Raw genomic sequence first — 24,002 nt, 5'->3', positions numbered from 1 at the left:
TTCTTGATAATTTTTCACTCCACACAGATACGCATTCACAACAAACACAGAGCCTAAACAACTACAAAAAAAACTGCACACCCTCACCTGAATGTACCTGTTTCTTTGTTTCATATTGACTACCTGCTGACTGCACAGGTTACTGTGTTGTCAATTCAAGCTGATACTAGAACAAATCCAAAACGTCACAATGTGTGTGTTTATACGTTAAACGATTTAGCAATCAGTTTAAGTAACTGTGCTGACCTTAACATTGGGGTCAAGCCAGGCTACAGAGAGAGAAACATAAGGTAAGCACCACCATCATGTAATTTCTGCACTCTGGTCAATTGCAGTCCCTTGACTGCTGAAATCACAGAAAAACACAAAGAAATAACCGCAGTGCAATATTGACAAATTCTGTTTAATATTGTGTGATACTCTTCTCTTAAAATACAGTCTTTTCTGAGGTAGACCATTACAGTTCAAGAACATTATTATCATTTTCAAAACAGACATCAAAAAAGACATGAAATAAATACTTTCATGTACAATATGCCGCAAAAATGAGGTAGAAATGGTTACAGAAAATGTACAATAACCAAGAACAAATTTACCGCAATAACAGATCAAAACATGTAAAAAATAAAAGCTTGTTTTGTTGGACAAACTGTCGGGTGTCGTGTGTTGTCATTATTTGTAGCTCTAAGTCATTATTATTATTTAATTTCTATGATTACATGTGAATAATCACTTGCTTTATCTAGACCATACAGCTTGAGGCTTCCGTAATTTGTAAATGTGTTTTCAGTCTCTTAGACAGTGAACAGTATCCACAGCGGGGGTCACTCTGATTGATCTGGCTGTATGGCATGACTGAAGCCACCAGCTGGAGAGGGAAGGCTGCACTGTGATATAGGGTTGCTGGACATCAATCAGACCACTTCCACTCCAGAGGAATCAGTATAAGGGAAGGGGCGAAGGGGGGGAGGATACAACGCCACATGGCCACTGGGGCTCGTGGCCAGGGGGCAATCCAATCTAATGAGATTGCATTGGGGAGAGGGAAAAAGAGAAAAAGAATGATGAGGGAGGGAGGGAGGGATGGAGGGAAGGAGAGAGGGAGGGAGGAAAGGGCAGTAGGAAATATTACATCATACTGTGTATACCTCCTCAGGACCATGGCAACAGTCTAATACGCACGACCTCTGTACCTGCAGTCCAGTGACAAGGTTTTTCCAGCTTGTTAAAACAGAACTGTAAGACTGCTGGAAAAGGAAGGTTTCTCTGGATTGTCTACATGTTGGGTTCATCCACAATATGTACACATTAACTATGAATTTTTAGACTTTGGGATTTGCTAAAAGCTACACATACATTTTTTCACAAATGTGTTTTTGTTGGTGGTCTTTTTTGATGGAATATTGTGCTCAGATGTTCACTATGAGTGCATGTGTATGATTGTGTGCGTTATATTTACATTTTCAAGTGATATTTTGCAGCCGTAAAACAATAAACAGCAGACATGCATATGCAGGATATGTAAACGCTAAATAACATGGAGATTTGCAAGCAGTTTGTCCAACAAAAAAAGGAATATTTTCTGTATTCTACATAGCATTTCATCATTCCACCATAAACTACAATAAAAATAAAGGGTAAAAGAACATAAAAGAAAACTTATTTATATATTCATATATAATAATACATGGATTTATGGCATCAAATATCCTTTGAAATACCTGAATTACATTCAATGTTACTCTTTGTAGCATATTCAAGTTTCTCTCCCGAGGTAAAAGCCCAGCTGCAGTGGGTATTAAAAGACTGTCAGGTTTCTCCTCGCTCCTTTATCTTGCTCCGCACCACTCTCTACTAAGACCCTAAGATTACATACATTCTTTATTTTATATTTCTGAGGTAAAGAAATTCTTCCTGAGCATTTCAAACAAGACTACATACTAAGAAAACAAAAGGAGTAAGTGAAATAGAAAACAGACACGCTGTGGGAGAAGCTGTGTGCAGGTGGTGTTGTTTTGTAGGATTCTCAGGAAAACTGCAGTGGATGAGGAATGTGAGATCAAAAACAAATGCATGTGGAAGTCAAGGACAACAATCCAAAAATAATAAAGTAAATTGTCAGTGAATTGTACCATTTTAAGTATGAATATAGTACCAATGGTGAGTTCAGTGAAGATACATGTGAAGTATATCTACAACCAAACATGTTGAGTGTAACTGCAAGGTTTCACTTGAACAACTGATCTTCAGGAAAGGGCAGCCGCATGTTCGGAATTCATAAAAGTCATTTGATTTTCTTTTTTTTTCAGAATAGTAAGGACTAATTGTTTTGATTTGGTGAGCAGCTATCAAGACAGATTCATCTTTTGTGATTTTGAGGACCAGTCCGATTTGAGAAATATAACAGTGCAGCTCATTATGCATTTGGTTTGACATGTTTTTGGTCAAGAAACTGTGGTTTGCTGTAATGTTGCAGATCCCAAGCCCTTCATACTAAATGATTAGCAGAAATCCAATGACTAAATCAACATTAGGATAACATGGAAGTGGACTGGCAATAAATAGAATCCTGAGAGTAGCAGTCAAAAGGGGGGATTTTCCAAACCCTGATTATCCATAATCTTGGACCACGTCACCTAGCAACAAATAATTGATTTTGTCCTGGACCAAGGCTAATCAGGATCTCTGAGAGTATCCAAATAGCTATCTATGATTTTCCCATTGGCCAAATGACTAATACACTACCCCACTCAACAAGGCCTATTCATGTTTCCTTTCTTTGGGAAAAATAAAATATTGATATTCATAGCAAAACAAAAACAGCACACCATGGCATGCTTATGCCAGTAAAACTACTTTTTCAGCTCTCCTGTACCTTTGAGTTTGTCTGGCTCTTTTGGCTGCATAATTCGTAATTACAAAACAACAACAAAACATTCCCAAGGCTTGCCATGTCAAAGCAAAGACGGGGTCACAGGGCAGTCCGAGTACAGTGACTGGCTGCTTTCTCAGTGGCTATACATCTTGCTCCACTCTATACAAGTGTCCAGTTCTTTTGTGGTGGTGTGTGGGCGCACCTTGCAGAAGGCATTCTCAAAGTCTGTGAAGGCTGGGGATTTGGAGGATGTGGGCAGGCCATGCATGGCCCCAGTGGGGGAGGATGCTGAGGACAGCGCCTGCTGGCTGAGCTGCAGCAGCTCCCACACGGAGAAGCCCTCGGTGCGCTGCAGCACAGCGCTCAGCTCCCTCTCGCTCAGGCTGCAGCCCTGGGGCGACAGCGCCTGCAGCAGCACCTGCCTACGCATTCCCACATCTGGCAGGCCAACGTGATAACGCTTGGCAAAGCTCCGATGGACTGCATCTTGCAGCAGATCTGGCCTGCCAGTGGCGCATACAAGAATCACCAGACCCGTGGTACCCACCTGGGCTTTCTCCAGGGTGGTGAGCAGTGTCTGTCTCAGCCCCTCCTCTTCCATGGCCTCCACCTGGCTGAGCAACACCACTGAAGGCTGCCGTGCCCCTGCAACCTGCAACAGAGACCCCAGAATGTGCTCTGCCTCAGCCTTCCCTTTAGACGCCAGCATGGCTCCACTCAACCGGTAGAAGGAAGCCCCCAGCTGTGAAGCCAAAGAACGAGTCAGCGTCATTTTACCCCCTCCCCGGGGGCCAAACAGCAGGACGGTTCTTGGTGGCCGCATCACTGGACTGGGCCTCAACACGGGCCACAGCAAGTCCTCCTCCAGGGCAGCCTTGACATGGGTGAGCCCAGCCAGCTCACCCCAGCTTAGAGCTGGGCTGCAGTCCAATAACTCCCCATTGACAAGGTCCAACACTCGGGGGTCTGGGCTCTTAAGAGTCTCAACAGTCGGACCACACAATGGAGGGCGTTTGTGGGCCTGGGAGCAGTGCTGCTGTTGCTGTTGGGTGAAGCCCTGTTCCCCCACTCCGTTCTCCCCTGTCATGCCCGCTGGAGGGCTGTACTCCCCTGCTGCCCCATACTGAGGAGACACCAGGGGCTGGGAGGAGGGCTTACTGGACTTGAAGGTTTGAGGGTCTGTGCTCCCTGAACTGCTGAAGCCATTTCCCCGGCACTCTGTTTTGTCATTCACACTGTAGGGCGAGTTTCCCCCGGCCTTCAAGGGGTCATAACTATATTTCCTGTAACGAGAGCCGTCCCCACCCTCATCATCCTCTACACTCATCTCAAATGCTTTTCTTTTTAGTGTCCCTCCAGACTCAGATGTCCCAAGGTTGGTGCTCTGGTAACTATAGCTGCCTCCTACTACTGTGGGTCTTGATGGAACAGGAGTAGGAGCTGGCAGACCCGAGGGCAGGTACGTTGCAGAAGGGTGGCTGTAGCTGGGAGCAAGGCTGGTCTGGGGAGGGTATGTGCTGGGGGGGTAGTTGTAGACAGGTGTGGTAGGGCTATAGCTGGGCACCAGAGTGGGAGTGGATTGGAGGGTGTGGAGGGAGGCAGGGGGAAGTGCTGCACTGGGTTGGGGACAGTACCCTGAGGAAAGATAGGTGCCATTGTAGCTAGAGGGGTACTCGCTGGAACCACTGCAGGAGCTGCTGCCACTATAGCCAGAGTCTGAGAGATTACTGTTTACCACTGATACACTGCTAACCCCAGGAGGGCCTGCAGATGTGGCTACAGCCTTGGAACCTGAAAGGCTGTCATGGCCTCCAGGGGGCACTAGGGAATAGGAGGCATCAGTGCTGTGCGTCAGTGGCCAGGGCTCCAGCTCAGTCTTCTGGCCATTGAGGCCTCCAAAGGCCCCTGGCTCTGGGTAGGTGCCTACAGTAGGTGGCCGGTCATATGGTGAGTCCAGCACACCAGAGTACTTCTCAGCATAGCGCTTCAACAGGTTAGAGGCTGTGAGGGCAGAGATGTCGTCATTGGCCCAAGCGTAGTTGTGGGAGCCGCGGCTACGGCCAGAATAGAATTCCGACTTGTGGGCCGGAGAGGAGGTGGTGGAGGAGACGTCCAGGTGCTGCTCAGGCCACTGGCTGAGGGGCTGGGCATGCTCTGGGTTCCAGTGCATCTTTAACAGACCTGACAAAAGAAAGGGGAGGCTGTGATTACAATTATGTCAGAAAATAGCATATTGATGGTGTACAACTGACAACATTTGAAAGAACTTGAGCTTCCTGGTCATAATATGAATCAATGTGGGTCCTTATAGAGTCTTAATCAATTGCTTCCTTTCCTAACTTCCTGCAACTGGAATTATTTTTCTCTCTTTCTTCTCTGCCCTTTGCTTTGACTGATAGGTGAAATAAATCTCAAAATCAAATTTTTTGCATTTAAATAAATGCAACCATCATCTAAGGTTCAAAGGTTGCCAATATATAAAAAAATCACATATCTTATGCTTTACTAAAGCATAATGGCTCATATTACAATAAATAAGCTTTTTTGAACTTTATACACCCTCTGCAAGGCATGAGACTATGATGAATTAATTACCATTAAATAGGCTAAAAAAGAAAGAAAAGGACTTATTTTTTTAGATATTAGTACAATATTTTTGTTTATTTGTTAAGTGCTTAAAGTGAGATGTTAAGATCATTTCCACCATGCTATGAGAATATAAGGAGAAGAAAACACAGTTCTTTAACAACTGATAAAGGACAATCAGCAACATTTGAAATTGCTGTTTACAATATGTCATGACCAGGAATCTGTATGATAAGGTTGTACAAAAGATCAACACTGCTTTGAACCAAAATAATAGTCTATATCCAGTTTTGATATAGATTAGTAAACAAGACAAACAAAGTTTAGACACTCTTCCATGACTGTTTTCCTCACTATCATGTGCACAGTAACACATGGTCTGAGCCCCTCCTCTATACGCATTGAGTGACAAGAAATGGCCTTTCGTATGTTTGGAAAGGACTCTTTTTCAGTGTTACCATCATGCATGGTAGCAGAAGGAGCTCGAGTTTCCCAGAGCGGCATAAGAAGGTAAAGAGGAGGTGGAGGGAGAAAAAAAAAGCTGCAGAAAGAAAGAGGGTGAAAGCAGATCTGTAGGCTGTATGTGTTGTTTTGCAGTTTCCCAGCTTGTGTTGGAGGAGTGATAAGATCCCACTACTATTCCCTGTACTGCTAGCATCTGCAGGTCTCCCAGAGGAGCTATTGTTATCTCCCCGTGCATGTTGCTCTGAATGCCTGCTCTCTCCGCCCTCCACCCCCACCTACCACCCACCAATCCACCCACCCACCGTACACCAGAGCTCCAAAGGCCCAGTGGCCGGCTGGACAGAGGGAGGGAGGGATGGAGGGTGAGGGGAAGGAGGGTGTTTGTGTGTGTGTGCGCGGACAGTGGTGTGGAGAGAGTGAGAAAGAAAGAAAGACAGAGGGGGGTTGGGTTTGGAATTGCAGCATAGTGTGCTATTCATCAGCACAGTCTCCCATGGAACATTGGGAAAGTGGAATGTCTGTTCCTCTGGCTGACTTCAGCACTGGCTGAGGTCTGATTGATCATGGCTGCTTTGCACTGAGCACATCGTCGAGCTAACAGAAGAGAGGGCAGCCAGAAAAATAAGATATTTTGGTCCACGAATCCTGTTTTCCCTCCATGTCCACTCATGCAGTGGTCTTACTTTCCAGTAAAATATTAAATTGGCTTTGCATCTAAAATGCGTGGAATCCTTTGCCCAAATGTATAATGCATCTGGTACTTTTCAGTGTTTGCATACTATTCTGTCTAATCTATCAAGCGCATTATTACTTTTATATACATATATATATACATATATATATATATATATATGAGAGAGTGAGAGAAAGAGAGAGAGTCATAGGTGAAGAGGCAGACAGGAAACAAGGGGAGAGAGATGGGTATGAGATGCAACAAGGGTCCCTGGCAGGAACTGAACCAGGGACGTTGCTGTTATGTGGCATGTGGAGTAACAATTTGGGTACTGGAGCGCTCCAATATACTGTATATTTATAGTGTGTGTATATGTAGGATACTCCAGTATCTAAATACTATCAATACATGCGTAATTACTAATTATATTACAATGTTATAGTTAAAGAATAGTGTATTTCATGAGGACTAGCACTACCTCTTGCTGAGGCATTAGCCTCACATTCCATACATAGCTTGGCATTATTGAACTGTCACAATTTACCCTGAGGTGAGGACTGCTCCAGCCAGAAACAGGGAGGTAAAAAGGAATATGGCAAAAGCCGTCATTACTGGCCTTGCTGCCTTCCCTGCAGTGGACGCCTGATGATTCATTATTCATGGCTGTCTGTGTGTGTGGAGCCAGGCTTCTTATTGCCATTTAAATCAAATCTCAATATCCACAGCTTGCGATTCTGCTCCTGCTCTCCCACTCTCTAGCTCACTCCTAAACTTTGGCCTCTTTCTTTACCCTCTGTCCAAACCTCCCCATGTGTGTGTTTTCAGATTACGTCTGTTATTTATTCAGTCAGATGAGACCAGCAGACCAGATGGCTGTTGGATTATCATGTCCTTCATATTCAAATCCACTGCCTTAAGTTCCCAATGGCCAAACCAGTTCAAGTACTTCCCTAAGCTTCAGCCAACCCACACAGCCACACACCCACCGCAGCAAGATGTGCAAGAACATTCTCACACTCTGTTCACTTGTATTTTCACAAACATGCTGAAGACATTGGCTTGTCCACACCCAGATGACCACATATTTTTGTGGTCCAACTTGCAGGTCTTTGTCCAGGCTGCAGAAACCATATATGTCCTGCAGGCCCTTCCCATCTGCAGCCCAACCAGTTTTTGAGCAGCCCCAATAATGGGGCCTGTGTGTGACAGAGATGGATGAGAGCCCAGGGGAGCTCATAAAACCTGCAGTGGGGAGGGAGGGATGGAAGGAGGGAGGGATGGAGGGAGGGGAAATAGTGGACAGCAGGCGCTTCGTCCTCTCTAAGCGGACTGGAGCGGACATTAGAGGACTCAGTGAGGCGGGCTAACTGCTGTCCACTCCATCATCAGAGCAGCACCAATACAGAATGGACTCTCACACAACCCCCCGACCAACTTAATGGCCAGCTGCCCATACCTGAAGAACCAATTCACTATTAAATCTGAGAGTACAGTAATTACTTTCTACAAGTCTTTTAAAAAAGTGCATTATACTCTATAATTCTTCCTGGATGTACACAGTAAGTTAGATGAGTGATAGGCCACCACTCACCCCTGATGAACACAGCAGGGTTGCAGTGCAGTTTAGCCCTTTCCATGTAATTAGATCTTGCCTTCTGCTGGATTGTGGTTTTTAGAGCAGCAGTGCTCCACATTAAACTGAGCAAACTCTAATCTACACTTCTGCTTAAATCAGCCATCGTGTAGATTAATTCACTAGAGGGCCAGCAAGAAAGCTAAGATTAGAAGTAGGAAATCAGGACAATGTGGACATACTGTCAGTAGCAGTGCAATCATTAGATTAACGTCAATGTATGCTCCAGTGGGATGCTATTGTAAATGATCCTATACATCATACATATATATCATGATACATTGTTCGGCTCTATAATGCATTTGTGTGACTTCTCCCTTTTCTGCCACACCCCCCTCAACTCTATTTTTTTTCATAAGAGAGGGGGATTGTGGATAAAAAACCCACATTCATTAAAAATAGGAATCCTTCTTCAATTATTTTGGAAATTTTTGTTGCTGTTGTCAATAAGAGTAAAGCAGCTCTGTGATGCAGTGACAAGGGGGTTATTTTTTTTATCATTTATCAGTAGCACTGTTGAATTTGTGATGTTGAACGTAACAGAAATAAGTTGTGATATGTTGTGACCAAATTAAGTATAGATAAATGTGACTAGGCTGCTTTTCTGTTGACCGATGGCCTTACTTGGCTGCAAGGAGATTGATAAGAACCTTGTATATATAAACATTAAATTTCCCACTGTGTGTGTGTGTTTTCTCGGTCCCAGGAGAGACAGATGTTCTTCTGCTGACCGCCTTACTGTCTGTGCGGCCATTGTGGTGGACGGCCATCTAGCAGACGTGCGCTCCTCGGACAATCCAGTTGGCCCTGAGACAAAGCCTGAAGGATCCTATTGTCAGGGGCCTGTCTAATTATGGAAATCTTATTAATCTATTCAGCAGCAGTCCACTGACAGCTTTTGTGTCAGCCTGGGATTTATTGAGGGACCTGTGTGAGCTGCATCCTATTGTAGGAGTGCGTGATGAAGACAGTGGTACGGCTCTCTTCAGCTGAAACCAGCTTTACTTTGAGGAGGCCCTAAAATTAAAATTAGACCACTTATGGCTCAGGGGGAATGTGTTTATTCATATGTGATTTCAGCTCTCTAATACTAAGATTTGCCATCTGTGAAGTCACTGAATGTTCTGTTGACTCTATGAAATCAAAGTAGCTTTCAGCCCATAAAGGCTGGTAGTACTCTAGACAGTGTTGTGGTTTCTATAAAGGAGGTATCAGTGGGTGAGGTGAAACGTTATCTTGGCAGGAAGCCCAGAGACGGAGGGCTCCAGTGCTGTTTCACAGCTCCCCTGGGGTTCCTTTCCCCTGCTCCCTTCCCGATACTTTTGTTTTTCCTGCCCTGAGGAACAAAACAGACACGGATGCAACAAGCCTTCTGGGACAGTGTGCTATTAAACTGTGCCGATTGTGAAGAGGCCGCTTGTAAACAAGAGCGCTGTGGATCAATCCAATCAGGGCTCTATTCAGGGTCGAGGTTTATCCCCACCCACCAACTAAAGAAAACTACCAACATCTCCACTCCATCGTACACCTCCGTACAGAGGCACAGACTAAAGAGAGCAATGTGTTTCTAAAAATGTACACAGAGCTATAAATCCTTTGATGCTTTGTTGCTGGTTTCTAACAAAACGTTAAGACTTATCATGTTGCAGACCTGCAGGTTGCTTAGCTGGTCAAATTAACATTTACAAAATATACAGCATGAAGAAACAAAGGCAAGAATTTACTTAAAAAGTTGTCCTGAAAGTCATGATATTGATATTTTCTGTGGAGACATTGTGCTCTTTTTTCTGCTCTAAATGAATCTGTTGGCTCCACAGTAAAAAGGTAATTATATCTATTCAACTTTCAACTTTCAAATTTACCAAAACCTGCCTCAGAAGAATCCTACAAATTAACTGGCCAGACATTATCAGCAACCAGGAACTGAGGCAGCGAACAAGACAGCAGCCTGCAGAGGAAGAAATCCTAGAGATGGATTGGTCACACTCTTCGCAAGCCTGCATCCAGCACCACAAGACATGCCCTCTTTTGGAATCCACAATGGAAAAGGAAAAGAGGCAGACCAAGAAACACCTGGCTCCGTGACCTGGAGGCAGACATGAAGAGAACTGGCCATACATGGGGACAGCTGGAGAAATTGGCCCAGGACTGGGATGCCTGGAGAGCCTTTGTTGGCGGTCTATGCCCAAAGTGTGGTCACAGGCTTGAAGTATGTAAGAAATCTAGTCAACATTTTGGAACAGTATGTTGAAAAAAAATTAACATCATCAGGTTCACTTAATACCAAAGACGAAATTCTTCACTTACTTTTAAACAAAAGTTGCAAAGAGGGCAGCGTCAAATGCTTTCGAGAATGCTGCTCTGGCTGTTGTGGCAGTATGTCAGGATTTCAATTTAGACAACATCTCAGAAACAGTCACGTAAAAGAAAAAAGCTTGAAATGAATACAGCCGAGTTACAATACAAAGCACACAGCCATACGGAAGGGGAATGACAGGCAGGAAGTAGAGAGAAGGACAGAGTGTGACAGACACTATATTTGTGCTGATAAATCACAAACCTGATGCACTGACCACTGCATCAGTTGTTATGTATTCAGTAAGCGCAAGCTGATCAATGAGCTATTGGATAAAACTCCTGCTTGCTGAACATAAATATGTAGAACAGATTATCTCTTTCTTCAGGAATCTTTAAACACAAACATATCAAATAAACTGTTTCAAACGATGGAGCGCTGGGTTTGGTGTGCTAAGTCAGAAGCCTCTGAACTCAGAATCTGTTATTTATCAGAGTTTGTTATCTTGATTTGTCGTTGAGTCTTGAAGCCCCTTAAGTCCTCTCTTCTCAAGTTCACTGTGATTTATGACACTAATATCAAGCAGGACATTCTCACTAGGCTGGCCGCTGCGTACTACCTGGTCTGTCGTAAAAACACCAATCTGAGAGGCCGGCCACATTTCACAGCGTGGCAGGTGGAGACAGTGGAAAATTGTCTCTGGACGTTCTCTCACTTTGGTATGAAATACACATTTTATCAGCTCTTGCACAGTTTGTCCTACAGACTGAAAAATGATGATGAATTTCTCACAGATATTGTGGATTATGTATGTTGTACTATACTCGTGTTACACAGACAATATCACCACACAGATGCTGAATAGCCTCTGTTATCGTGTGTGGGGTATTGCCAAAAAGCTGTCAAAGGAAGTGTGAGGTCAGACCCTTTTCAAACCGCCTTAAGACTGGGATAATGCGGACACCGGACAACAGGGATCATAATTTATCAGCCATGCATAATTGGGCATTGCCAGGGAAAATTATTATAAATCTATGCGTTAGTCACAGGGCTGCTATCAATCAAAAGAAACACAATCCCACACTTCCACTCTGCCTCTCGCTCCCTCTGGCTCATCTGCTCCCTCTTTCATGGCCCTAAAAAGATGTAATAACAGAAGAGTGCGGGAGCTCTGGCGGGGAGTTTTCACACCTGCTGCCCAGAGCACGAGCAGACGCAGTTCTTTTCAAACACGCCTCACCAGTTCAATCCCAGGAGGAAGAAGCACATCTCCTGCAGTGGCATTGAGGGATGTCCTCTGTGTGTGTCTCTCTCTATCTCTGTACCTTCCTCTTGCTGTGGATAAAGCTATCTGTACTCCATGTATCAGAATGACAGTTTGACTTACTCTATTTTTTGTTTCATCCCCCTTTGGGAATGTTACAGGCCAGCTGTCAGAATGGTTTTTGTCTGTGTGTGCAGCTAATACGGTTTTATTAGAAGAGAGGGGCAATATGACAACTGTGTACTGTGGATTTTGCAGATATACAGAAAACAAAATGTCTGCAATAAAAACCAGTGAGGCTAAATGACAATTATTTTTTGAAACAGTTCACTTAAACAGAATAAAACAAGCTTCTATGAGGTAAATCTCCAATTCATTAGCAGCGAACAAATATTCAGTGTCATTAAAAGTTGTTGTTTTGCAGAGTGGATGCAGTAGCCAAAGTACGTGATGACATTTGTTAAACATTGATTAATTGACAAACGTGTTTAGAATTGCTAATGATAGTGCAGCAAGAAAATTCCCATCTGAGAGCGTGCTCATTTTACAGCCCTTTTCTCAGCACTCTCCAAAACTAGAAAGCCTCTGGAATAATTGCTGGATGCGTCACTTCATGCTCGTAATTTTAGAAACAACTCCCCCATCCCCCGTGCCTGCTAACGCACGTCCACAAATGGCAGAAGCAACCCCCCCCCCCCAACACCCCCTTCAAGAAAAACAGGGTCCCTATTTTCTGTGACTGCAGGCTGGCTTTAGGTCATTGTGTCCACTAATATATCAAAGAACAGCTGTCCTAAAGCTCGGTGATGACCAATCACCCTTTCCATCTGTCTCACTCGCCCAATCTCTGCTCTATCTCCCCCTCTTCAGCTCTATCTTTTTCTTGCAATCTCCTTCTTTCCCTGTTTCTCTGCTTCTCCACCTCCCTTATTCCCTCCATTCCCACTGAGCATGTTGCGTTCCCTCTTTTCTGTCCAAATCCCCTGGCCCCTCTGTGCTCCCAGCTTATACTCTCAGCACATGGACAGCTCTGGGATTTGTTGTTTTCTGTTAGTATACATACAAACAGAGAAATATCTTCAACACTCCCCTCTGTGGCAGTGCTTTTTATGATCACTGAACAAACAAACACCTAACGGCATGCCGATTAAAGTATGTTATTTCTCAAGTGTAGTCATTTACTAATTAGCTGTGCTGCTGTGAAAGACGCTGCGCCTCATTGTCGAGCTCTGAATTCTGCTGCCTCAGGAATCCAGTGAAGTGTTGCCATCCAAATGAGCCTCACCACCCTGCTTCTTAATTGGGCCCTTAACGGGAGCGGAGGCCTCCTTAATGAGCTGATGAACCCTCAGAGAGACAGAGGACAGGGCCAGTGGATTCACAGGGCCCTGGGTCCCTAACCTCCCTGTTTTTGTGGGCAGAGATGCATGCAAACATACACACACACACACAGACTGGGGGCTAATTAGAGCCCATTCACACCCTGCACTAATGATCCCGGCTCTTATTCACACACACTTTAGCAGGCTGTGTGTTTATTCAAGGGCCTCCCAGGCTCCTCCGCTGCACCACTCATACCACTCTGCCCACAATAGGGGTAGACACCGGTGCGGCCCTCCAACCTGCTCCTTCAGGGGCTGGGATGAGATCTACTCCTTCTTTCTTCTATACAAACTGCTCCATGACTTAGCAGAGTCCTTCACAAAGACACTCGCGCAAAACATAAAAACAGAGCGCAACAGAAAGAAAGGCGAGGGAGAGGGGTCAGTCAGAGGAGAGCTATAAAAACTGCCAGATCTGGACTGCTGTGCATGTGTGTGTGTGTGTGTGTGCTGTTTTAAAAGAAAAGGTATCGCTACACCAGCGGGGGCCCCAGCAACAAGAGTTAGGGCACTCCTGGGTTGGCGGCCTGGGACTGATTTAAGAGTGTGTTTGAAGTGCAGATTACAGATTCTTTGCACCAAATCCCTCCAGGAGTATCCATGGCCCCTGGAATCTCTCTCAGGTTTCTCCTCAGGTCCGGCCGAGGCTGCTCGCCCCAGCTTGAAGTCCTCTGGACTGGCCGGAGACAAGGACCAAGACCGGACACGCCAAGGAAGAATGAGTCACACACACTGGCTGAATGTGAGATCTAAATCATTGAGACCGGATATGTGAGAGTAGTCATGATAACAAAGACTGAAGCCTGTCATTGGGTGTACCTGTCCTAAACGTGTATCACCCTGTGTGCATTTATACACTGGGGCTTGTCTATGTGCAAGGGCAGAAATGCCTACAGCAGGAGTCAGAAGTAGCGTTGGGAAGCGGGAATGCTCTACATTCCCACAAAGGGAATTCCAACATGGAGGTGAGAGTCTTCGCATGTCCTGCACATATGCAGAGTCCCTCACAGTCAGATTTGTGCTCGGCAGAATCATGACTACGGTCTTTAACTAAAAGACAGTGAGCTGCAGTGTCACCAGCGAGCACAGGGGTGTGTTTGTGTGTCACTGGTCTGAGAGTAAACAGCGTGACTACCTAACACTGCTGTGTGCGCTCATACGATCCATCTGTCTACATACACGCACACACACTAGCAGGCTGTTCTGAAATGATTTCAATCCTGCAGAAGTGCGGCAGAACAGAGCCACTCTGTACATGAAAAAACATCAAACTATTGGACAGAGCAGATGAAAACAGCATTGTATGTCCTGATCATAAAAGCAAATCACACACAAAGGCTAGTACGTAGTGTACTGGAGGGTTCCCAAGAAAAGACCAGCAGTGTGAGTGTTCTGAAGGCATGCTAACTATTCCACCAACAGTTTGTGACATTCTTGGACTTGCTGTCCACTTCTGCAGAGCGTTCAGTCAGTATGGACTAGCAGGGTGCAGGGAACTGATGGAACAACCAGTTAAACAAGACTGGATGGGAAACAGCACAAGCATGCAAATTACTGATCTATCAGTGCTATTCGAGCAGCTCAGCCTAATTGGATACATAAACGTCCTCTAATGGGAAAAAACACAACATTTTCTGTGAGAACTGGCATTGAATCAAGCAAGAGCCACTTCTGAGAGGACATGTTTCATAACAACATAAGGTCAACTACTTATTGGGCTGGCAGCAATACTAAATTCCATTCATCTGATGAGTAGTCAAATAATAACATTGGCTATTTCGGGGATGAAATTTACAAAAAGCAAACAAAGTGTCATGGTTACTGTCAAACATCCCTACATGATGCTTTAATCAAGCCGTTTTGTCCAGTTTGAATTCACACACCCACACATTTGTCTTACACTGACTCTACAATCCATTTTTTGCATGCTAACAAAACAAATCAGAAGTTTTTACCATCTATTACGAAGTAATACTTTTTAAATTAACCATTCTGTGTGGTTTCTCCCTCTTTTCTTGTAACTGTCATGCCGATAATGCTCCTTTGAGGCGAGTTAAAGAGCTGGGAAAAAGGGGCTCTTGAGGCCGAGGGCATGGAGGCAGCCCCATGCTGGCCAGCAAACAATGCTGTTTTGGAGAGCCCGAGCACTGGACTCAAATGAAACCTGGTGGGAGGGTACGAAGGGGGGGAGGCCAAAACTGGACACGTCAGTTATTAGGTCAGCATTGAAGGGAGAAAAGATAGAGAAGGGGGGAAAAGGAAGGAGTGCAGGAGGCAGCGTGTGTGGTGCTAAGTCCTGAACTGTATTGGTAAAATGACAATGGCAGAGGCGAGGGCTTTCTGCTGCTTAAACCATCAGCCCTCCAACCTCCCTCTGTCCCTCTTCCTTCCCCCATCTGCGTCTTCCGCCTAGTGATGAAACATTCAAACAGGGCCAGTGCCCGGAGTTTAGCATTTCCACAGTGTACGTCAAGGAAAAATCCAGCTTTCTGCGCTGAGGCTTGCACATTTTCACAGTTACCTGTGTTTTTTTTTCCTTCAGTTTGCAAACTACAGAACACAGAGTCCGCTCCTGCTTATTTTTGGAGTGGGGGCTCATTGATTCAGGCAAAGTCCAACTAAAGTCAAGTGAGGCTGTTTGGTGTAACATGCAGCAGGGTAGAGAGAAAGAAAGGTGCAAAGTACTCACTATAGGGGACAATAGGACTCAGCATTCTGTGGAGCTGGTCTCAGTAAAGAGGAATGCTGTTTTGTGAATGCCAGCTAAGGTTAGCGTCCGTCCGGCTGTAGTCCATCACTGGCATGAGCTCGCACTGACAACAGAACAGCCCTGAGAGAGAGAGAGAGAGAGAGAGAAAGAGAGAGAGAGAGAGAGAGAGAGAGAAGAGGGGGGGTTAGGCAGTTACAGGCTGCTGCACAATTAAATGTCTGGACAAACACTCACATGTCAACTAACCCTTTCACACAAGCTCACACGGCAACACACACCGAAACACTCACACCAACACACAGACCAGAATTCAGCCAGTATGATAGAATTACTGACCAACCTGAGAGGCCTATCAGTGTATCAAAAACAGAGTACTCACATACACACGCACACACGGTCTGCCAAATTGACGCACACAAGGGTATTCATTATAGGCAGGCATTAAGCTGATTGTGAAGCTGCGTCCAGCCTCTAAAGAGGGCTTTCTAAATCTGCCTCACAAAAAGACTCATGCATACCATTGCTCTGTGCACTGGGGCAATAAAGACTGCATTCTTAGGAGACCAAACACTTTTAAGCAAAATGCAGAAGAAAAAATGCTTCCTGCAACGACAAAGTTACACTTTTCAGTCTATCAATATTTTTAATAGACCTCTGTTAGAGGTGCAGTGAAAACTGAAATCATACTACCAAATGCAGAAAACAAATTCACTCAAATAACTATTGTTTGTTTTCAAAAATAATGCATAATAAAATGTATTCTGTCTCTGTTCTGGTTTGGGTTATACATGTCATATTTTAATCACGCACAGCTTAAAGACAGTTTAATCTTCCAGTTTCTATTGTTTTATTCTGATATGAGGCACTTCCCTGAGCAAACCCATGAGATTAAAACATGTTTTTTCATAGCAGCCGTTATGTTATTTCTTCATTCTGTGGACAACAAAGTACAATTTTTATCACCACTGGTGCTAAATTGCTTTAAAATACACAGAGCAAACAGGAAAGACAGATTATTGAAATTGTAAAGTAAATGGTCCTGTAAATATACAATCCACCTAGAAAAGGTAACACTACTGTATCTACTGCAGGATAAAATCACAATCCAAAACATCATTCAATCTCAAATGTATAAAACAACTTTAGACACCAATATTTAACTTTAGTTTAGTTTATTTTGGTCATTTTCGATTTATACAACTCAAATACACATGTACATAAATAATAATAAGTTGTTGCAGTGACAAACCAAAGCAAGTTTATACTGACTGAAGAGGTGCTGAAGCCTTAATTTACTGCAGCTACTCTTTTTACATGAATTATTGTGTACCGAGCCCTTTAGATTTATACACTGAAAAAGAAAGAAAGAAGAAAAAAAGAAAGAAGGAAAATAAGAGAAAGACTAATTTTATATATGTATATTATATCTACCCAAAACACACTAGCGGCCATATCTCAGTTTTATATTTGTAAATCATCTTATTTTTTTAATCTATGAAATATATTACACATTTTTATTTCCTTTTCAAAACCATTCGACAAATGAACTCTTTGACTGATATACATCTTTAGTTTGCATAATGTTTGTTTTTGTAAACGTGGAAATTCCTCTTAGTTCAGACTGACTTGCTCTGATTTGAAACAACTTCTGGATACAATCTGGAAGCATCTATTTTTTTACTTTATACATTAACTATGCAGTTTTAAAGTCCACCGAATCTCTAAATCTGAGAGCATGTCAGTTTATAAATAATATGTTAGTTGGTTCATGATAATCAGCTCTGTTTACGATTCTTATAGCTCTCTTCTGTAGCATAAAAATTGGATTTGTACTTGTTTTGTATATTTTTTCCCAAGCCTCCACACAGTAGGTAATGTATGGAACTATAAAAGAACAATACATGTGATGAATTTAGGTTGAGAATGTCTTTTGTTTTGTGATGGACTTATATTGTGATGGACCTCAACATTTTTGTCTTTACATGATTTACATGTAGATTCCAGTATAGTTTGTGGTCTATAACAATTCCCCAAAATGTATTTTCATAAACACTTTCTATTTAAACATTATATATCATGATATGTACTTGATTATTGATTTTTCAATATCCAAATATTATACATTTTGTTTTATTTAAATCTAATGACAATGTGTTGATATCAAACCATCATTTAAAGTTTTCAATTCTGTCTCCACTGAATCCAGAAGCTGCTCAAAATCTTTACCAGAACAAAAAAAATTTCTATCATCTGCAAACAAAACAAACTTTAGCAATTTGTACATGTTGCAAATATCATTAATTTACAATATAAACAGCTTTGGACCCAACACTGGACCTTGTTGAAACCCAGCATACTGATGTTTATTATCATGATAGTAACTAAGCCATGAGTATGCTACCCCTCTAATACCATATCTTTCAAACAACCCCTACAGTATATTCCTTATTTTCTTTTGCTGTGGATATTTCTTTCTTCATTTCCATCATTGACATTGCAGTGGATCGATTAGATCTAAACCCATATTGATGGTCACTCGATAAGTTGTGTTTTTCTATGAAATGATCAAGTCTTGGAACAATAAGTTTTTCTAAAATTTTCAAGAACTGAGGAAGGAGAGAAACTGGTCTATAGTTTGAAAAAAGCGCCTGTCTCCATTTTTGCAGATAGGAGTGACCTTTGCTATTTTTCATTTTGTTGGGAAATATGCCTGTTTGAAGTGACTGGTTACATATATGGGTCAGTCGTTTCGTTATATACTGTCATGTCAATATCAGTACAATCAGTGGATTTTTTATTCTTAAAATTGTTTACAGTGTCCATTAGTTCCTTCTTTTTAATTCCCTTCAGAAACATGCTGTTGGAATTTATATCAATAATATCATCATCTACACTCTCCTTCATTACTGGGTCCACAATATCATTTGCTAAACTATAGCCAACATTCACAGAGTAATCATTAATCATTGTATATCTCTTTTGTTTTGGTTATGATTGGTTGATTATTTTTAATAAAAGTAATGTGGATCATCTGCTTTTCCTGTACCCTTTTTAATTATGCTGATAAATACCTCCCATGTACCTTGTGTATTACTTCTATGCTGTTCCAGTAGTTTGTTGTAATAATCGTTCTTACTGAGTCTCATTATACTTATCAATTTATTTCTGTATTTTTATATTTATTTTCTGCTTCCAACTTCATGTAAGATTGTGACATTTATTGCTTTTGTACATTACTACAGAAACTCTGTCTTTATGACTAGATATGAAGAACAACAAGGCATGCAGTTATCAATTTACATTCACTCATGTACCATTCATGTGGAGGAGAGATTACGCAGTGACCACACGGCTGCCCCTGAACACCAACAGGCTTCACGTACAACACCGCCTCCTATTACAACCCCCTCAGCTCTAACCTACAGTCTATGGCTTTAACTGACAGTCAACTTTTAACACTCAGCTCAGAATAACTAACTTGCAGCAAACCACAGCTTCTACTTAAAACAAACATAGCTTTGTCCTTGCACAGTTCAGGGAGAGGCTGAAAGGAGAAGGCAGAGTTAGGAGGAAGGTTTGCTCAGGAAAATGTCTCATGGTCAGTGGCCAAAGAGGAGAGCTGCTACAACACGCTCAGCTCTGGTCTTCTTTCAACTTCAGCCAGCCAGCAGAGCCAAGTCAAACAGCAGGGAGAGCAGCAGGCTATGACAGCAGATCAACACAGAGATGCAGAGAAGACAGACAGCCTTACCTATTCATGCCTGCATGTCCTCCATCAGATCTGAAAGCACTAGGATAATCCCTGGAGCAGACCAGACCCGTGTGTGCACTGCTATGCTTTTTTTCCACATATGGGACACAACTCCACACACTCTCTCTCCCTCCCTCTCTTGCTCTCTCTCTCTCTCTCTCTCTCTCTCTCTCTCTCTCTCTCTCTCTCTCTCACTCACTCTCTTTCTCTCTCTCTCTCTCTCTCTCTCTCTCTCTCTGGCCAGTGACAACAGAGTGAGCACTGAGCTCCCCTCCCCCATGGATCTCCCATCCCCCTCTCCCTCCCCTCCTTCTCTCTCTTTATGCTAAAAGTATTTAAGTAGGGAGCAGGGGCAGCAGGGAGGGTGGGGGACTGACCAATCGTGCTCTGAAGGAGAGTGAGGGTGATCGCACTGAAACTTGGACACAGAGGACAGTGGGGAGAGAGAGAGAGAGAGAGAGACAGAGAGAGAGAGAGAGAGAGAGTTTTTGGTTGGAGGGAAATGGCCAGAGTAAGTTTGGTTTGCCCCGGGAGGATTAAGAAAGAGTTGAAGGAACAGTGGTCAGATTGTGGTGAAAATACACTGAGGAACAATCTCTTATTTCTTCTCTGACTGACTAAAACAAATGATGGTCACTGTTGGGCACATTACTTGGAAAATGGAATCAATTTGGTACTTATTACTGATTACGAAGTAATTACATTGCTTAATTAATTACGTAACAGCAGAAAAAAATGTTACATTAATTGTTACATAATTTGATCGTTACACAGCTCTGTCAAAGGTGCCTTCCAACAGCTTCAAAGCCATCACACCCACACGATGCATCTTCTGTATTTAACACATAAAGAAACAGAAAAATAGACATTGTGGTTTAACAAACAGCCAGCCTAGGGTGAAAATTGATCGTTTTGGTGACAGATTAGGGGAAAAAACGCTGAGGTCTAAAGTAACAAGAAAACATAATTTACCTCAGCCAAGAAACTTGTCTTTCATTAGTCATAACAAACCACATTAAATTGAAGGGGACCTATTATGCTCATTTCCAGCTCTATGTTTTTACTGTGACTTCACTAGATTAGCTTTGCATGATTCACAGTTCAAAAAAATCTTTATTTATCTTATACTGGCCCTTTATGCAGACCTCAGTTCAACCTCTGTCTCTAACAGGCAGTCTTAGCTCCTGTCTCTTTAAGGCCCCCCTCCCATCGAGCCCACTCTGTTCTGATTGGCCAGCTGTCCAGAAGCCTACCGAGGGACAGATGTATCAGTTGTTTTAAGTTACCACCAATGAAAACCCAACATTTCCTGCTTTACTGCTTCATATTAAAAGCCAATAAATGACTAAATAATGGGAGACTTTTATTGTAAAGAATTTACAGGAAATGAAACGTACTAAATTAGCAGAGATTCGTTAGCGGTGCTAAAAACCAGGTGACACAACAACATATGGAGATATTTGGAGCTCTTTGTTGAGCAGATCAGTTAGAAATAATGCAGGGAGGAATAGTACAAGCAGAAACAGCCACAGAGATGATGATGTTTGATGAAGAGCCGCAGATGACCAGCACACTTCCAACAGGTAAACTACTTATTTTACTTTGCCCCGCTGTGTAAGGGAAAAACACTCACAGTATGCCAGCTCGATAAGTCATGGCTGAGCGTGACTACCCCCAAAACAATGGAAAAATGCTATATTGTTAGCGGAGCGGAGCAGTGAACTTGCACGCTGTGCGTGGAGCAGATGACCATATAAAGAAATTCGTCACAAGCCAACATCAGCTCAGGCTGAAAGTAGAAAAAAAACGTTGGAAACCGAGCGTTCAGAGAAGTCTGAAGCCTAAGCTTTGTGCTCACAGGGATTACTTTTACATACGTTTACCTCATTTGATATTTTGGCCACGTAAATATGAATATCTGAAATTGTAACATCATATATATAACTGAAAATAAGGAAAAGCAGAGTAGGTCACCTTTAAAAATGAGATGTCCTTCTCGCCCCTGACTGTAGTGCTGTTCAGCAGCAGTGTGCTCAGTGCTGCCAAGAAGTACTTTGAAGATACTGGCTCCAAAAAATCCCAGGCTCCAACTGAATTCCATTCAAAAAGGATAAACTTCTCTCTAGAAATACTAAGTCAATTATTTTTTCAATTATTATGATCTCAATTGCTATATGCAGGCCCTGTAATAAGTGTACTATTGGACATTTTCGAAAATATTGCTTAATAACATTTGATCTGTTAATAAGATTTGAAAAGTTCGATGTCTGCTGTGTGGGCGTTGATTGACAGCTGTGATTGACAGTTCACTCATCTGCTGCTCTCCCCGGCTCCTAGACTTCATTGATTTGGACTATTGTTGCATTGTTTCAGTAAGTTTAATGTTACTTGATACCTGCCCCGTTAACACAATTTAGCTAAAGTAACTAACATTGAACAGGGTGTTCCCAGAAAGTTACTGTTAGCTTCGGTCCAAGGTAGCAGGCCATGTTTCCAGGGTGTAAAAGGCAACACTCCACACTCCTTATCTGGAAAGTCCTGGCTCCAAACCGAAAAGAGCTGCAGTTCTGGACTTCAAACTGGCTCCAATGCAACCCAATGGGTGACGCCACACCTAGCATTTATATATAGTCTATGGTCAGAACATCTGTGCCATCTTTTATATTTTAGTATTTTATAGTTTTTTTCGTAGTGATGTTGTTGTTGTGTTTTTTGTTATTTTGCACCTACCATAAGGTCATTTTTTTTCCCAACAAAAAAAGATTGCCTGCCATCCGATGGGTATTTTCAACATTCTTCCCATTAAAAATGTAATGACTGAAATTTTGGGTTCCTGGAGATAATAGTCAGACCTTGTCCTCACAGCGAAGCCACAACGATCACAAACCTTCCCAACTCATTGGCTAGCTAGCCGTTTAAGACTAAACATCTAAAACAACTTTGGTGTTACTGTAAGGAATTTTTATTCCTCCTATATTGGGAGGAGCTAGACACATCCTTTCACCACCAGACCCCTGCACCAGCTAATACATCATGAGCAGTCTGTCCACTGAACGCACATAGATTAAATTGATATCAACATCCAATCCAAGCAAACAAGCTGGCCACCAAAATGCATTGAAGAAATGGAGCACTGGTATTTAACTGTTATGTAATTAATTTCAATTTGTAATCCTTTACCCTTTGTATTACTGAAAAAAATAATCACATTACTGTAATGCTGTTTATGACAATGATAAATATCACACAAATACAACAGGAAGGTTTCTATGTCTTATAAAACATGTTTTACCTTTTCAGCTGATAAGATTTCTGGCAGTCACAATAATACTTTTCAAAGAGAACAAAGGTAAAAATGATTTAAAAAAAACAGGTAATAGCTCTAGTCGATCTGTCTCATGATCAGATGCTGTTCCAGTTTCATTTACTTGCTCTTCACACGCAGCTGTCAGGCTGTTTTTAGCGCCACACTGAGGGCCACATGGTCCAGTCATCTCCTCCAGTTACACGGAGCCGGTACTCCAGTTGAGCTACAGGATGCCGCCCACACACACGCATAGTCCAACGCAAATATCCATATACAAGTGAGCAAATAGAGCGGGTGAACCAGCTGAAAATAGAGAGGGACATTGTGATCATATGTTTGGTGTCCAGAGCATCCAATGCACTTCATCATGTGACAGTATTATGGAAAGTGTTTGCTCTCAGAGTAGCCCAAAGGCATGCTGACAAGAAATTAATCATCCTGTAGTTCATGATGTTGTCCAATGATACAGCTTTGTTATATCATTGGACAACATTATCAATACAATTGTACTCATTAAGTTAACTGCTGAGTTCTGGGAACACAGGGGCACAAAATACAAAGTCGGATTACCACATACAATTTAAGCAAACCTTCAGGTTAGCCAAACTTATGTGAAATACCCAAACTGTATGTTGTAAAGATTCTTCACAATTTACTAACTTTCTGGTTCTACTTTGACCTACCCTACTGGGCATAGTGATGCACATACACACTTTCCCTGTGCAAAGAGGAATTATTAGCAACATTTTTGATGAGCTAAATTTCAGTTTTGCCTCGAAATAAAGCAGTTTAGATAAACTATTAAACTATTGGCTTGTTTTCAACCTATCTGATCACAATTTCTTGCCCTGTTTGTTGTATCAATGTCAGCTTGTTCCTGGGTTTCGGTTACTTAATTGTTAACATAGCAGAGAGAAAATAAAGTTGTAATAAACCGGAAGTGCCCTTTAAACACATGGTTTCTGAAAACTCTCTTTTGTAAGACATGTGGGTTGAGCTATTTTAGGAGATGCCCCAGTGGTCAGTGACATGGCTCAAATTGGAATGTAGGGCAATAAAC

General features: G+C 42.6%; 1 protein-coding gene across 2 annotated transcripts; it reads right to left on the bottom strand.

The window, feature by feature from the left end:
• Positions 1-384: 384 nt before the first annotated feature.
• On the bottom strand, positions 385-23,109 carry fignl2 (fidgetin like 2). 2 transcript variants are annotated; one of them, XM_044352804.1, is made up of 3 exons: positions 22,928-23,109; positions 15,864-16,004; positions 385-5,056 (listed from the first exon to the last, which is right to left on the bottom strand). In XM_044352804.1, the coding sequence occupies exons 2-3, from the start codon at positions 15,886-15,888 to the stop codon at positions 3,009-3,011; spliced, it is 2,073 nt and encodes a 690-aa protein (XP_044208739.1). In that variant the 5' UTR covers positions 15,889-16,004; positions 22,928-23,109; the 3' UTR covers positions 385-3,008. The 2 variants fall into 2 exon arrangements, with proteins under 2 accessions (XP_044208739.1, XP_044208738.1); XM_044352803.1 differs by lacking the exon at positions 22,928-23,109 and adding an exon at positions 19,636-19,757.
• Between the last annotated feature and the right edge of the window lie 893 nt (positions 23,110-24,002).

This window comes from Thunnus albacares, chromosome 5 (assembly GCF_914725855.1).
Source record: "Thunnus albacares chromosome 5, fThuAlb1.1, whole genome shotgun sequence".
NCBI lineage: Eukaryota > Metazoa > Chordata > Actinopteri > Scombriformes > Scombridae > Thunnus > Thunnus albacares.
This window is presented reverse-complemented; position numbering and strand designations above follow the sequence as displayed.